The sequence below is a fragment of the Anas acuta genome, chromosome 7 (genome assembly GCF_963932015.1).
Source record: "Anas acuta chromosome 7, bAnaAcu1.1, whole genome shotgun sequence".
In the NCBI taxonomy this organism is placed as follows: Eukaryota; Metazoa; Chordata; class Aves; order Anseriformes; family Anatidae; genus Anas; species Anas acuta.
In genome coordinates, this window is record NC_088985.1 from 29,955,294 (window position 1) to 29,971,372 (window position 16,079).

The 16,079-nt window shown below is 40.5% G+C and overlaps 1 protein-coding gene across 18 annotated transcripts in view; it reads right to left on the reverse strand.

The window, feature by feature from the left end:
• The window catches only part of ABLIM1 (actin binding LIM protein 1), a 186,542-nt gene that overhangs the window by 63,306 nt on the left and 107,157 nt on the right, over positions 1 to 16,079 (reverse strand). For all 18 annotated transcript variants that reach the window (XM_068688685.1, XM_068688686.1, XM_068688679.1 and 15 more), the window contains 2 exons: positions 9,554 to 9,680; positions 8,296 to 8,389 (listed from right to left, as the gene is read on the reverse strand). In XM_068688685.1, the coding sequence (XP_068544786.1) occupies positions 8,296 to 8,389; positions 9,554 to 9,680 (221 nt within the window). The remainder of the gene's footprint in view (positions 1 to 8,295; positions 8,390 to 9,553; positions 9,681 to 16,079) is intronic.

A 16,079-nucleotide genomic window follows, 5' to 3' on the forward strand; every position in this document is an offset into this window, starting at 1 on the left:
AATTAAAACAAACAGGAAAAAGCTAAAGATGCTGTGCTAGGAAACATAAATCCTCATCAGCAAGACTGTACACAAGAAAGCAATTTATACAGATAAGCCATTATTTTATAAGCACCTGCAAGACTTCACAAGTCCCTTTGTGGCAATAAGGAAGCTTTAATTGGTTATTTTTTCAAATTACTTGTTACAACTTGCTCTCCTTATTCACCATCCTGTACATCTTCTTAACATTCCTCCCTTTTCTATTGATGTTCAAATTGACTAAGGGATGGTTTCAAAACCACTGCAGAGAACTTAATGCCTTGTGATGATGCTGCCATAGCAACTGAACTCGTGTTAGGGCTCTGTCAACTCCAGCTAATTGCTTTTACTATATGTCAAGCCTCTTCTAAATACAGATATCCCTCTTGCCAAGTTCAATCTTTTGAGTTTAAAAAAGCAAAGTCACCAAAACCTTGTTAGAAAGATTTTTACATGAAGTCTTTTTTTTTTCTTTTTTTTTTTTTCTGAAGTTTATTATTATATTTTATTGGATTATTTTTTCTGGAAGTATATTAAGTCTATATTTTTTGACCCTGTGCATGGTGCTGTGTTCTGTGCAATTACACATGCATATTTTTATCAGGGAAGGATAGTTTGAGTCAAGTCTGTGCTGCTACTCAACTACAAACATTTACTAATATGCCTGAGTTGTTATACTTTTCATTTCCCCATTTCTACACAAACAAACCCCACATTAAAAACAATACAAAACCCAACAATGTTTGACATTAACTAATAAAACACATTTCCGAGCTCAAAGACAGAGAGACTGGAAAAAAGTTCTAACTTTATTGCTATGCACTGATTCTCCAGAAGTGATCACAAGATGTAACATACTATACTAAGAAGTATTTGAGATAAAGAAGTCTATTGTTCCTCCGTGCATCTGCAATCAGCTGCAATCAGAAACAGCCAAGCTCTGTCCTGTTCTCATCTATTTCTGGCAGTTTAAAAATGTTAGCTACACTCTCCAACTAAGACATGGGATTACACATACCCCTTTAAAAAATCCTGCCGGAGCAGTAATAATAGTACAAATATCCAATTCTGATATTACTGACAAGCTATTCAGTCACATCACAAAGCTGTATCCCCTCCCCGAAAAGAAAACTACTCCCCTTCTAGTTCAGATCTGGTTTCACAGGAAGACATTTACCTTCTGGTAAGAATTCCTCAGTCTAACTCCATCCCTGCTCGGCTGGTGGGCAGAATCCCTTCACTTTCTTGCAGACCAGGAGCAAGGCGCCCCTGAGTGCACCCAGCCCTCAGCCTCCCTCTTCCTCCTCCTTCTACTCCTCCTCGTCTTCTGCTCTCGCTCTCCCGCCCGCCAAGCCTGTATGCTGAACACACGCTGTCACTGACTCGACCAGCTTGCTCTGAGAAAAGGAAACGGGGAAGATCCTGGCCCAGGCAGGGGCAGGGCCACTTCTCATCCATCACTCGAGTCACTGCTCCATGTTGAACATTTTTTCCCTCAGGGACAGGTGTCCACCAACTACGAAACCAGCACTCTCTGGCTCTGGAAGTTATTAAATTTTACTTGCATGGCTTCTGAAGAATTTACACAGCCTCCTGGGTGTCAGTCTAGTTTTGTCAGAAGCACTTAGTTATGCTGAGCTTGTATTCTGCTCTGATTCAAGCGAGGGCAGGAAGAGCACAGGGGCCGCTTCTCTCACAGGCACAAATATCCTGTGTACTGCCAGCACCCTGCGGGTGAGGCCATGCCCCACACACATCCTGTGAGCCTTTGATGAATGCACAGTGTGCCCCATAAAACAACCCTATTTGATCTCTTCACAGGTAAATACCACAATCGAAACAAGCCCTGTGGTCTGCTGTATGTACCTGTCTGGCTGCGAGGGCAAACACAAGGCAAACGATCGCAGCAATGTGCTTCTGCTGTTTTCTTACCACTTACCTTGGTTGGTTAGGCAGCACGTTCGTGTTTTCCGATTTATTAGAACAGCAGTAAAATTAAACACAAAGCAAATCACAGAACTAACAAGGCGTGCACTAAAAGCTACCGCTTCTCATGTGTTATGTAGCCTTCTGCTGCTGCATTTTTCTGCTGTGTGAGGATGACAGTGCTGGCTGGGAGATGCTGGTTGAGAGCAGCTGAGTTACCTCCCAAGTCTATAAAATGTCCAAACCAGTGTGGTGATATGAAAACAGAGTGGTAATACATCCTTCAGCAATTTTCCTTAACACACCACCAAAACTAAACCCTTTTGCATACATCACATCATCAGTCTTTGTTTAAACTACTTCATTTATGAAAGCACTAAACACTTTAAATCACCTTGACCTTTACTACTGGTACAGGCTGCATCATCTGAATCTGTTAAGTGACACATTTTGTGATACTTCCAGGATAATCACTATGAAAACAACCCCATGAAATATTTCATTCAGCAGAAGAATATGTTTGCCTTTCATTTAACAGTTCTGAATGGAAGTAAAATATATCTATGTTTGTTTTAAGAGGTTCTCTACACAGTTCTTTGATCTAGAAGATGTACTGGTGTAAGAACACAGGACCAGGTGCATGAATACCCTGCAGTACCTAAACTACATCCTGGACTGCAGAGAAGGGTGATGATTTCATGTGAGCTTCTAAATCTAGGCCTGAAATCAACACTTGAATAAACTCACAGGCTACTCTGGATCACATTCTTTGCTGGGTAAATGCAGAGATACAGTTGCTTTATACAACCATGGCAGCTCTCCCTCTCTAATTATTATTATTATTTACTTCTAAATTCTGAAGTCAAGATGTGAAGGAGAGAAATAGTATCTGAGTTAGGTGCAGCAAAGATAAAACGTCTTAAAATTCTGGCATATTAAAATACAGCAACTAGAAGTATTAAGTTTCCTTCATATGAAATGCAACCTCTTAAGTATACTCACCCTCTTTAAAATAAGGGGAAGCTCAGCATAAATGACTATAACAGAACTGCTTAGAACTTGACCTTGCAGGCTGAAGTCAAAGGAGGCTTCTGGTTTCCTGGCATTTCTCTTTCTGGGTCCATCTGTTAAAATGGCATTATGCCACTGCTTACAAGGTGGCGTGCGAGTTTCAGCAGTGCTCAGGAAACAAACACAGGGCAGCCAGCAGCCCACCAGAACAGGAACTCAAGCTATGCACAGCCAGGAGAAATCACACAATGCCTTTTTATTTGATAATGAATAGTAAGCAAGTAGCATTAAAAAAATAAAAAAATTAAATGGGTAGAGTAGCCAGATGGTTGAGGGATTTGACAGTAGATATAATAGATATATACATCTTCAGATCACGAGATCAAATCAGTAACAGAAAATAAAAGTGAAAATCTCAGCACCTGAATTTTTTATTCCCAGGCTTTCTGTCTAATTTCATGCACGCTATTTGTCTGTTTTTGTCTTGGTATCTTCTTTCTACAGAACTAAAAGAATACTACTTAGGAGTTTTGTAAAACACTTTAGATAAGCACAGATAGAATGCATGGGCATAGGCACAATCCACCATTCTCTGAAGTCAATGGAAAGCTTCTCAGTGCTTTAACATATTTTGAATCAAGCCCTACAGGAATAATTACATTGTGCATGATAAACATGAGGCAAAAATGATTTAAGCCAGCATCTGTCAAATATCTAAATATGTGCTGAAGTTTACTCAGATTTGTGGAGTTACACATGTCTACAGAGAGATCTGTAGGATTAAGACCAGATGGACATCTTTCCATAGGCAAACCTTGAAGCTATGAAGACAACAACTTAGACTTTCCACTGTGTGACAGTCCTTACTCTCATTATGGCATTACTGCCTGAGAAGAAAAGTTTTTCACTGAAGTTAAGAGGAAATGAGTAATTTGTCATAAATAAAGGTTCCTTTCTCCTGGAGAAACCCAAGGAAGAACACTGATCTCTGTTGTCTTGACAACAGTATCATCAAATACTCAAGTATTAAAGCATCCTGCATGCTCAAGAAAGTTGCAGTATCTATTTCATGTTAGATACTTATCACATTCATTGTGCTGGCGTGCAGACTTATCTATCATCTGTGACTATTTATCACAGAAAGCTATGGGCAAAATAACATGAGAAATACCTGAGCTGACTTAAATGCACATGGCATTTTTTTCTATTTTTATGGCTATTCAAAGTTGTCAGATCTATGGTATAGAAAAAAAGGAGATTCTTCCATGAGATGTGGATATTAACAAAATATATGCTGTTTTTTTTTTTTTTTTTTTTTTTTTTTTTTAAGTAATGCATTTCAAAACTGAGCAAATAAATCATCTCTACAGAATGCTGGTGAAGTTCTATTTTCTTAAGGCTAGAATCTTAAAAAGTTTGAGCTCCAACCTTGGCTTTTCTGACAAAGTTTGCTGAATGTGCCTACAGGGCATAGCACAGCTGCCTTCTGAGATGAGGACTCTTGGGCCAACATTAGCTTCAGCTGTGGTTGTCTCTCTTGCTGACTGCTCAATGTAGAAGACTAAGGCCTGATTTTTCAGAGGTGCAAAGCAACAATTAGGGATAAAAATGAGCAGGACCTGAGATGCTGCAAAGCATCTTAAATTTTCTATTTAAAAAAAATAAACTCTTCCTGGAAAAACAGGTATCACCTGCCTCCACAAACAAAGCACAGATTCACGCTTTCATTTCACTTCAGTTTTCCTGCTTTCCTATACTTTCCATCTAGTAAAGTAATGAAAATGATCAAAAAATAAATCAGTCCTACAACAACAGCATTCTGTTGATTTCTTCTGATCCATTAGAGGGAAGTGTTTGCATACCACGTGCCACATACTTGCCCTCTAATATTTTCACATCATTGCTTTGGATGAATATTATGAAATAATATATAGTGGTCCTGACATAACAAAGATTTTATTGTTGGATTAAATGAAAGACCTGGATCAGATTAATATTTCTAATTAATACAAGTAAAATACAAAGCTAGGTAGCAGTTGAGCTGCACAGTAATGCCATAATCTCCACCTCCAATAACTGTGCTACTTCACACTGATAACATGGTTTCATTCCCAAGGGAGGTGGCAGGACAAGAGACAACGCACATGATATTAATTGACAAAAATGCCCAATTTTGCCAAAGAAACACTGCTTAAGAAAACAAGGAGGGAAAACAGTAATCTGTCTGTGAGAATCCCAAGCTTCATCTAAATTAAAACTTCAGGTGTACTGAAAGGTTGTGGGTGATTTTCCGTACAGGCTAATGAGGTTGTTACTTGTCCTGCCTCAAAAGCATCTGTAGCCCTCCATGAACTGCAGCATCTTGTTCTGTGAATTATCTTCCATGACCCTCTGGCTACTTCCAATCTCTCATCTCCTTTGTTACCAGAGGATTTATGTCATGCTCTGGCCCCATCCTTTAAACTACTTTTCCTGCTCGAAGGGGACTCGTGCTGACACATAATTTTCTCATCTTACATGCATATTTCCACTTATTAGTGCCTTTAGTCTAATTTAGAGACATTAGTACTGCTCCTTTAGAACTGTGCATCTCTGACAGCACACAAGATTTCTAGGAGGAGACAAGAAACTAGCCCATGGTTCTACTAAACTCCTCGTATTATTGAATATTAGCTGTATCTTCTAAGCATCTTTTCAAGTGCCGCCCAATGACAGAAAATGCTTGTATGTCTCTCTGGCACCTGCATTCCCCGCTGATACGTGAAGAACTCAATTCATGGACTATCCAGGCTACTAAGATGTACTGTAAATCAGTCAAAGCAATGTCTGAGTCTCCCTGACCATAAAACACTGTGTTTTTTGGTGAAAGACTCTAAGGACTTGTCCACTCTACACCTATCACATAGCAGTGGGCTTCAAATGCCATTTAAAACAAAACAGGAAAGAGCTGTGTTACAAGTAATTCAATTTCTACATGCTTTATTTTTTGGTCTTGGTTAGATATTGAGAACTATTGCTGCCCTCTACTGTATTATTAAGGGTTGTGCCTCTGATAATCAATGAGATCCATGAATATGCAAGCAAAAATTCTACTTTTACCTGTAATTTCACATGCTTAATATTTCCATAATATCATTCAAAAGGTCTGTTTCTATTTCATGAGCATATTTGGATCCTGCTGGGGCTAGGTCACGTGAAGAATCATTATCTATTTTCTCTGACTTTGACACTTACATGAGGTTGGACACCTGCTCCATTACTTTTATTTCAGCAATATGTTGTCTTTTCTTCTGATAATAAATGCCCATAAGAAGAGAAAGAACTACAAGGCAAGAAACCAACCTTGACACCAAAATGACTGCAACCAGGTTATGTCTGGGACACGAAGACTCTGATAAACCGAACTTTAGCTTAGATTGTGATAGAGAGCTGAACTCCAGTTGAGTTGAACTCATCTTCCCCTGGCCTCAGCTGATTCAGCTCTGAAAGGATGTAGCTCTAGATCCTCTCAGAAACCTAATTTTCTTTCTCACTGATACTAGAAAGAGCAACATGAATGCAACCTTTCTATATTCACATCCACTACACAGAAGGCTCCAAACAGAAATAGCTCATTTCTTCCCAGCTCTCTGCAGACTCAAAGAACCTCCTCTTTTATTATTTTCATCTCCATGCCTCTGAATAGATCACATTGCTTTCAGCAATAGATTGCACAGGTTTGAGCACCTATCATGTACTGTGTAATAGAGTAACAGCAGAAATAGCATCTAAAGTCATTTTAGAATATTTTATGCTTCCCAGTCTCACAAATCCAATTACTTCTCTCCAACTATGCTGAGTACTCTCCAATAGAGAGTACTAAACTGAAAAACTCATCAGTACATGTGAACAGATAGGCAGATGGTAGTAGACCTCCAGATAAAAGCCAGACACAGCCTTTCTAACTCAAGGGAAAAGTCAGACTGATCTCACTAATTATCCTTGTGGCTCTCCAAAAGAATTAGAAACACACTGCAAAGGAGGCAGACTAAGATCACAGCTAACTGGAAAAGTGTACTTCCTCTCAGTAGAAGCAGTGACAGGCACAGCAGCTGTCTACATGCTTTCTGAGTCTCAATTGGTGGCTACTGTCCTGGCTAATATTCGAATATTGAACTACAGAGACCTCCAGAGCTAGAAAATCGAACTGTTTCCACTTTGCATCAAATATGAAACTTATCAGGTGAGGGCTGACACAGTCCTATACCAGCAGTAGATGGAACACAAAGAAGAGAACTTATAATACACATTTAACTAGCAAATTCCATCTGTTTTTATTTTGGTAATACTTTCAGGTTTATTTCTTGGACTCATTAAAATAATACATCTGGTTTCCTCTCCAAAACATATGCCTGTAACTGAAATTCTTCCTGGCTTTCCCATTTCTTCCACTTTATTATACAAAGGGAATTTTGTGTTGGTTCCCCCCTTTTTGCTCCAGGAAGGTTGAGTATTAAACATAACTAAATCTGGAGCCAAGCCACACAGCCCCTTTCTAGGCCTAAGCTCAAAGGTCAGGTTATTTCCATTGAACATAGAATCCTATATGGAAGGGAGGCAACAGGTTTGTTCCTCATATTTCAATGGTAACAGGACAAGGAAGGTCGTCTGCATTTTTACCCACTGAACATTTCTGTGATGACACAGAGGGATCCATGCATAATTCAAGGATCCCATCTCACAGGGGACTAGTCACAGCCATGGGAGACAGTACTGACAACAAAAGATATGCAACTATAAAATGATTTGGTCAGAGATGCAAAGAGAACACAGGATTCCAACTAAAAGTAAACAAAAGACTGTTCAGACATTTTCTGTTTGTGCCTTCTTGTTTCTAACATATTATTTCCAGTACATTTCTCCCTCGCCTTGTCAGCATCATTCATATCATCTGGCCTTATTTGAGAAGAAAAATCTCAGGTACACAACCCCCCTTCATGACTATATATCTCAGAATACTCACAGTTGTCAAAGGTAATGATTCCAGTACTCAAATTACCTCTATAAATATATCAAATCTGACACAGAATAAGAAATGCAACAGACTTTGCACATCACCACTAAAAAAGAAACACAGAAATCATAAATCCATAGAAACTAGCGTAATTAATTCTCTATCACATACTTTCCCTGATTACTCCAAAGGTAAAACACTTGAAAATATTTCTGAAAATTAGCACCTTTGCTCTAAAATCAGCAGTAAAATTTTCCCATGAGAATTTATTATTTTTTTGTGGCTCCATCAAAACATAATGGGATGTGGCCCAATTCTCAAACTCCATCTTACAAAGCACGTACCTCTAGGACTTTCCCAGTAATGAACTGGTGACATGCTTCACACTTGACTCCAAAAAGAACCTGATAGTCCTTTTCACAATAAGGAGCACCATCTCTGAAAAAGAAAATCCACAAAATATAAACCACCTTTTAATAAATGGGTTACAGCATGACTTACATTCTTCCCTTGTTTTCACTCTGGAACTCCAATGAACAGCAATAGGCAAATGGGAGAGAAACCAAGAGATGTATTTTGCAGTAGAAGAAAAAAAAATAAAAATCATATTCTCATAATTCTATAATTATTCCTTTAAATTTCCATAAAGGAAAGGTACCCAACCTTGAAATACTGAAGCAAACCTCATTCTTAAAAACAGACTCTAAAACTACTGGTGGTACAATTCTAGAGAAATTATTGGAACTCTGTCCATGGTGATGAGTGGAGATCATTCAACAAAGAAATCTTTCGTAGTCTGTGAAGAGCATAATCAGTTGCTTCTAAGTGTAAGGTCATGGATGTTTTTGGTATGAACAATGTACATCCATCGTGCAAATGGAAGCACCAATCAGAGCTTAGTATTATTTCTCAGGTGCTAGCATTGACCTTCTTTTAAGAAATTACAGAATTTATTTAATTTAATTGATTTATAATATTATACATCCCACTGTACTTACTGATGGGTTTGTGAAACATTATTTCCCTACATTTTCTCCTCATTATATACTTGAAAAGGAGAACAAGGACTGTATCTTCATTCCCTCTGTTTTATAATTACAACACTTTTCCCCCTTCACTTCCTCTGCCCCTCCTTACGTTCAATACAGAAACTTCATTAGTTTCTCATTTGGAGTTGAGAAACACTGACAGGTCAATCATGTCATGTTTAGTCTATTCTGTAGCAAGGGCAAATAATGGACAGGTTCCTATTTTTTTCCTCAATATTAATGTTGGAAAACAAAATGGCACAAAGCTGTATCAAAGCTGTATCTAACACAGAAAACACATAGGAATTCACTCAACCCTTGTGGGAGCATTGAGATATACCCTCTTCTGTACTGGTATTAAGTAGGGACTGCTATCATTAAACATCACATTGCAGTTGCTCTTTCCAGTTTACCTTCCTTCCCCAGCTCAGCTCTCATTGACAGCAAAGAATTTTGGCATATGCTGAGAGGTGATAGAAACTGGATATCAAAAGGTGAACTTTCCTGCAAGCTCTTCCCTTCCAGCAACAAGAACTCATGCCAAGAGTGCAGGAGAGTTGCAGAGGCTACTTACTTGCTGATGTATTCCCCAGTTAGGACCTTCCCACAGGCCTTACACTTAAAGCATCCCAGGTGCCACTGCTTATCCAGAGCTAGCAATGCTTGTCCATTCTTTATGTCTCTTCCACAGCCAGCACAATCTGCAAATAAGCAAACAAATGCATTTGCTGTCAGTTACCTGGTTCATTGATGCTCATTAACCACCCAACAATTGCTAGACTTGGTAATCAAAGGGGAAAATTACACAGCTATGCAGAGACACATCTTCCTTTCCTCAGAGACTTACAGATCCTCCATGAAGATACAGTCTTCTTTACTACAGACATATTCAGCAGAGGACAGAAATCTCTATCCCGTTTTTCACACTTTGTGATTCAAAGATTGCTAGGTAAGCTTTGTACAAACTTAAGATTTTGTTGGGAAGCAGCTATGAACCATCATCCAGAAAAGTACCAGCCTTCCGAAGGAATCAGTATTTTTCTCATTTTGCTCTTTGCAAGATCTGGAGTGCCAAAGTGAAGCAAAGAAAGGAGGCCTGGGCAAGTGCCACCAGGATGCTGCAGTCTCCCATTGGGTGGCAGCAAAGCCCAGGACGTCCACCCAGCCACAGGCGGTGGCACATCCCAGCCCAGGAAGAGAGGAGAGAGCATTTTTAGCAAGGGCCTGAGGCGAGGGTGACAGCAGTGTGACAGCACTAAATGCTATATGACGGGGCATATTGTGTTCCATCTGCAGGTGTGGAAAACAGCAGCTTTCCTGGGCTCTAGTAGGCACAAGCACTCTCACTTGGGGATTTTGGTACTACCCAGTAGCCCACGCTCAGTTTTTGCTGTGATTCAGAAAGACAATTTGATGGCAGACAGCAAACCTGAAGCCCGGAGCCACCGAATGCCCTCTGTCCCAGAAGATGCCACAGCGTCTCACGTCACATCAGAAATCTTGGGGTCAGCCCTGAGCTCCCATTCCTCTCCATTCAGATATAAGATACTGAAGAGATTTCCTGGCACAGGGCAGTTCAGTGCATGGGGAGATTTGACGAGACTGATGTGGGACACAGCAGGGAACCACCGGTGCTGTGCTGGAGCCTCGAGAGAAAGGACAGCCTGGCAGAGCAGCGAGACAGAAAGGGAATGCCCATCAACTGGGACACGCTTGGAAGCCAGAGAGAACCCAGAACAAAGGTTTTTCTGTATTTTATTATCCCAACACTCGGTGTTCTTTTCATGAATATCACATCCTCTCCATGTGTCTGAAACATCAACAAACAGCCTCAAACCAAGACCAGTTCCAGCTGACTGTACAGGTACAGCCCTGACACCATCATCTCCTCACAGTTTTACAGCTCAGGTAACACCACACACCCTGCAAAAGGGCGACTCCAGATTTATTATCACAACTGACAATAAAAGGAGTGTCTCCTTTTGACACCCAAGGGCCTGACTTTTGTTTGCTGGATAATGGGCGAGGACAGCCCCAAATAGGCGCTGTGCATTCCTGCTAACCAGGTCACTATTTGCAGCAGGCCTCTCTATCAGCACTCTTCATGCTCTCGACTCCCTCAAGAGAACAGGCCCAAGCACCACGGTATCTTGTAATAAAATGCAAGTCACAGACCAATGATGCAGCTTGGACTTGAAAAGCAACCCTGAGATGTCCTAATCCCAGGGCTTTGCTCTAAAGGACAAAAGTTACAAATTGAAATTATGAAATGACAAGTACTGACAGCGCGTAATGGATCCCTCTGCTCTTCTGTGCCGTTTCAAGGCTTCATGCCACTCCACAACGACAGCAAGGGCTGGAACAGGTCACTGAGAGAGGCGCTGGAGTTTACAAAATGGGACTGAGGGGGAGACAAGTGAACATCTGTCAGGATGCCATTGGTACATTGATCTTCCCTTTGGTTTGGAGAGGATACTATGTTATATCAGGTTCCTTCCAACCTGAAGCCATGCAATACACCTACCAACTGTAACAAGAAATGAGATCTTTCCTCCCACCTCAGTGGGTGCTGAGCTGCAGCTTTAATCAGCACCCATTTCCCAGCTTCCTAGCACTCCTGCTTCTCCCTGCTGTGCCAGCTTCCACATTCCTGACCTGCGGTCCTGCCAAACCATGACACATTCCCTGTTGCAATAATCCCTCCAAAAATCTGCTGTGTTTTCCATGCTTTTGGCAGCTTTATCCAGGCAAGTTTTGTGAAGCTGAAATTTTGCAGATACGGAACCAAGAAAAGAGATTTTTTAAAGCACTTTGTAGCACTTCAGCTGAATTTCTGAAGCCAAGTCAGAATAGAAGAACTGCCTTATGTAAAAGGGCCCACCCAGTCCACAGTCTTTGTCTTTCCTGGTGCAAAAAGCAGTTACGTGGAGGAAATAGAGATCCGTGAAGCATGCCCACCTGTGTACTTGCTTCCTGTAAGTCAAAGGTGGCGGTGTTGGACATGCATCTATTATTCTATAGCAACTATGACATTCACTCACTCTTTGTGTGTTCCTTAAAGAGTAAATGAATATCAATCATTATTTCCAGTCACAGGCATACTGAACATCTAATACCAAAGCAAGCTAATAGCCCAAGTACTGTCTTACTAGGCTGAGATGGCTTTTAACTAAACCTGATTTTAATTCTAGCAAAACAGTTGGGTATATGCATGAGAAGCTAGCAATTATCATTATTTCCCAAAATAGAGAGTAAATAAGGCTGGGCTAGGCTAAGAAAAGACCATTTATTCATCCAAATTCTACAAATAAAAGCCATTTATGACCACAGGCATGTATGAAGCATATTAAAGCCTTTGGCTGAATGTCATCAACAGACAGCATATGCGGGCAGGATCTCAGTATCACACTAAGCACAGGCTGCATCAGCCTAAGCCATAACTATCTCATGCTGCAAAGAAAAGGGCAGTGAGATAAGAGTAGTGGTTCACAACCACATGCCAGGCCAAACTTGTACTCAAAAATCTGAAAACTCTCTCCCAGAATTTTGTGTAATGGTTCGCACAGCAGTTCTCCCTCTGGCTTCACACCTGGGTCAAACAGATGCCGTCCCTTTGACCTTGAGCTCTCTCGTGCTCTCTTTTTGTCAGATAACCCACATTCCTCCCCACTCCCATCCATTTCACAGCTGGGCCGGCGTAATGCAGAGGAGAAGTGCAGTGTGAATGCAGGAGTGAGCAGTACAGCTTCTGTACACACTTAGAACATAAAGAAAAGCCTACCACAAAATCAGTACGTGGAATTACATTTGAGCTGAAGGAAGACTTGAGGTGAGACAGTCCATGGCACTAATTCTCCTAAGAAACATGAAGTAACACACATGCTGATGTGTATTGTGGCTGCCTGTGACACCAATAGCTGCAATTCCCCACCTTGTAGCCTCCACCAGCGACGTCTACCTGATCAGACTTGGTACAGAAGAAGTGAATTTGCCCTCTCTCAGCAGTAGCTGACAGCGTAATTTTTAGCCAAGCAAAAGCTCCTTGCGTGGTTCTCTGCCAGAGATGGCTAACATAACCTGTTGTGGTTTTCCTGTTCCCTGACTAGGCCTGCTCAATCTGACAATACAACCTAACATATTTAAGTTACAGCTCTGGAAAAAAAATCACTCAGAAGGCTGTCGTATTTGATGTGTCTGAATACAAAAGCAAAAGACAAGAAGGACAAAAGGGCTGTAGCTGAACATTGAGTCAGCCAGCCCAAAAGCATGGAAAAGTGGGGGGACAGGACAAGGGGAAGCAGCATGACACTGTAATATTGTGCATGATGAAGACCTCCACCCCCCAGTCACCTTAAGCTGCCTCATTAGAAGATGCAGGCCAGGGTGCGCTGCCTTCCATGGCATCTTGCTAGTGAAGATGCAAAGAGAAAACACATTTCCCTTTTTAGCATCTGCATCACCCCAGCCATCCAGGAGTGAAAAATCCTGCACAGCAACCCATTCGTCACTGCCTAAATTAAGCGGTGGATTTTCTTCCTTTGCCTCCCTCCCCTGCTCTCAGCCAATAGCAGGGAGCTCCCCCCTGCTGGATCCCTGCACAAGTGGGGGGCTCGGAGCTGACACAGATGCATTAACCCTACAAACACTGCATAGCACCTTGCCCCCTCCCATTTGTATTGCTTTGAAAATTGACTGGTAATTGTATTTTTCTCTCACATTCTCCACTCGCTGCATAGAACATATCCGAGGAAAGTCGTCTCTACCTGCTTTTGTCCTAATGAACATCTTTGTGCAGAACCACATGCAGGATGAGTTGATGTGATCAAGCCAACTTTGTTCTGTGCAGGGGGCTGAACAGAACTAACAGTATCCTGGCTTAACGATGCATAATTAAGCCACCAAAAAGTTCTCGTCAATCCTGATAGCCATTGGTAGCACGTGTCTAGAGAAAGCCTGAAGCTGCTGAACTACAAATCACAGGAGTGAGACTCTGTTACGGTTCCTATAAAGTACAATACATCAGTTGTATGGAGACAGCACTAGCAGCATTCAAACCTGCAACAGGTAAAACAGGGAATCTATTTATCTCTATGTAAAGATATTTGTTTGAAAACAAACTTTCATTCAACATGCACAGAAATATACTGTCAAACACAACTGGACAAAGGGAGCAAGCTACAATTGACAGTGGCTTGGAAATGGAGAAAAAAAAAAAAAGTAAAAAGAGGCAAATATTATCACTGGAGTCGAAGTAAAGAAATCTCTAACTGTAAATAATTCTTAGCCATCTTGAAAAAAGACACTTGCATCCCAGTAATTCTTCTGTGGCAATCAGGAGATTGAGCAAGTTATCCTTTCTCACAGAGTTAGGGGATCAGAGAAGTTTCTCTCAGTTACCCTTTAACCACAAAGATCAGGCAATGCTTTTTAAAGCCCTGTTTTAAAATTAAAACTTTCAATGATATCACACAGGCTTTTCTAGCTCATCAAGATATTTCTGTGAAAGCTAAAAATACAAACTCACTTTGTCTGTTTACAGTATATCAAATGCTTTCAAAGTTTAAGCCACAATCATTTGATTGTTATGGCAGTAATGAGTTCTGAAGTCAAGAGAAGGCCATAAAATACTGGAATTTTTTCCAGAATTGAGATCCATGTATGTTACTCAATTTTGCAATGAAATCTGTTGCCAGACCCTTCCTCTTTGCCAATGTAAAGATGGACAAAATGTGTTATTGCCCTTTTGCTAAAGGCAAAACAAACTCATTCCAACATCCTTGTACTCCTGAATAACCTAACAATGAGAGGCTGGGCTCACACAATGAAGGGAACAAAATTTCCCATGGGAAGCGGAACATAGCTTTGACCATTTATCATAAATGGCAAGTTGGAAAAAATGATATTTTCAAAATAAATATTTAAAGAAAATAAAAGGCTTTAGGTGATTAAATATGGAAAGAAATTACACTGGCATAGAATGGCATTATTTGCTTGCAGCACAAGTGCCTGTTAACCACCTATGAGTGCCTAACATTGACTTGCCTGTTTAAGAACTTGACTAATATACATGGAAATATAAACTAAACTCACTTATATGAAGATCACTGTGTGATTATCTTGATATATAATTACTGGAAACAACACTTTCACCATTTGATGTAATTTAAGGTTATTCAAAAGGATGAAAGCTTGTCCCTAACTTTAGTCTGTTAATATGGCATTGTTATATTATTAGTTTTTCTTCTTTATTGATGTGAGCATTTGTGTTAGTTTTCTACGCAAGAACAGGAAACTATTTCGCTTCCTTCCTTATATTGCTACACCTCCTTCTCAACAGAGGATGAACCAATTGGCCTTTACCCCCTTACTCCTGGAAAGTGTTGCTGCAAGCAACATACCACCAAGTTGGCCTTTCTCCATGACATCAGCCACCTTTTCAACCCAATCTTTCCTACACGTCTGAACAGAAAACCAAAGTGTGATGGAAATAGCTTGTAGCATCTCTGTCTCTTTCTTCCTCCACCTGTCTTAGAGAGGAATTTGTAATTGTCCTGTAAAAGAAAGGTAACAGTATTTTTTTTATTATTTTATTATTATTTTTTTTTACACTTAGCAGCCCCAGTGTCCCAGTTGTAAAACTACTCTGAGGATAAACCCCAGCCAGATACAGATCAGTGGTGGCTATCTGAAGCTAGTCTAACCCGTTACTTCCTTTACCACACATTCAGGACTTAGATAATTACAGCTGAATTTAAATTCACAGCTCTAACTCACAGTATGCCAAGGGAGTTGCTCAGTTTGCAAATAAGCTTCAGTGCTTAAAGCCCAGCTCATGGACAGTACATGCTGTGTCTCTTCATTTGAAGACTATTTTGGGTAATTTTCCATTGTTACTCTTGGAAAACAATTAAAACTGTACTATCTCCAATATGGAAACTTTTAGGAAGGTTTTTATGTCCTGGTAACCCATGGCAAACTGAGCTCTAAATAACAACAGTCAGTGACCTCTGATTCCTGACATTACCTGGTAGCCTCTCTGAACATGGCAATTCCCAAATACTCCTGTCTGGGGATTTCCTCCTATAGTTGTATTTTCCGAA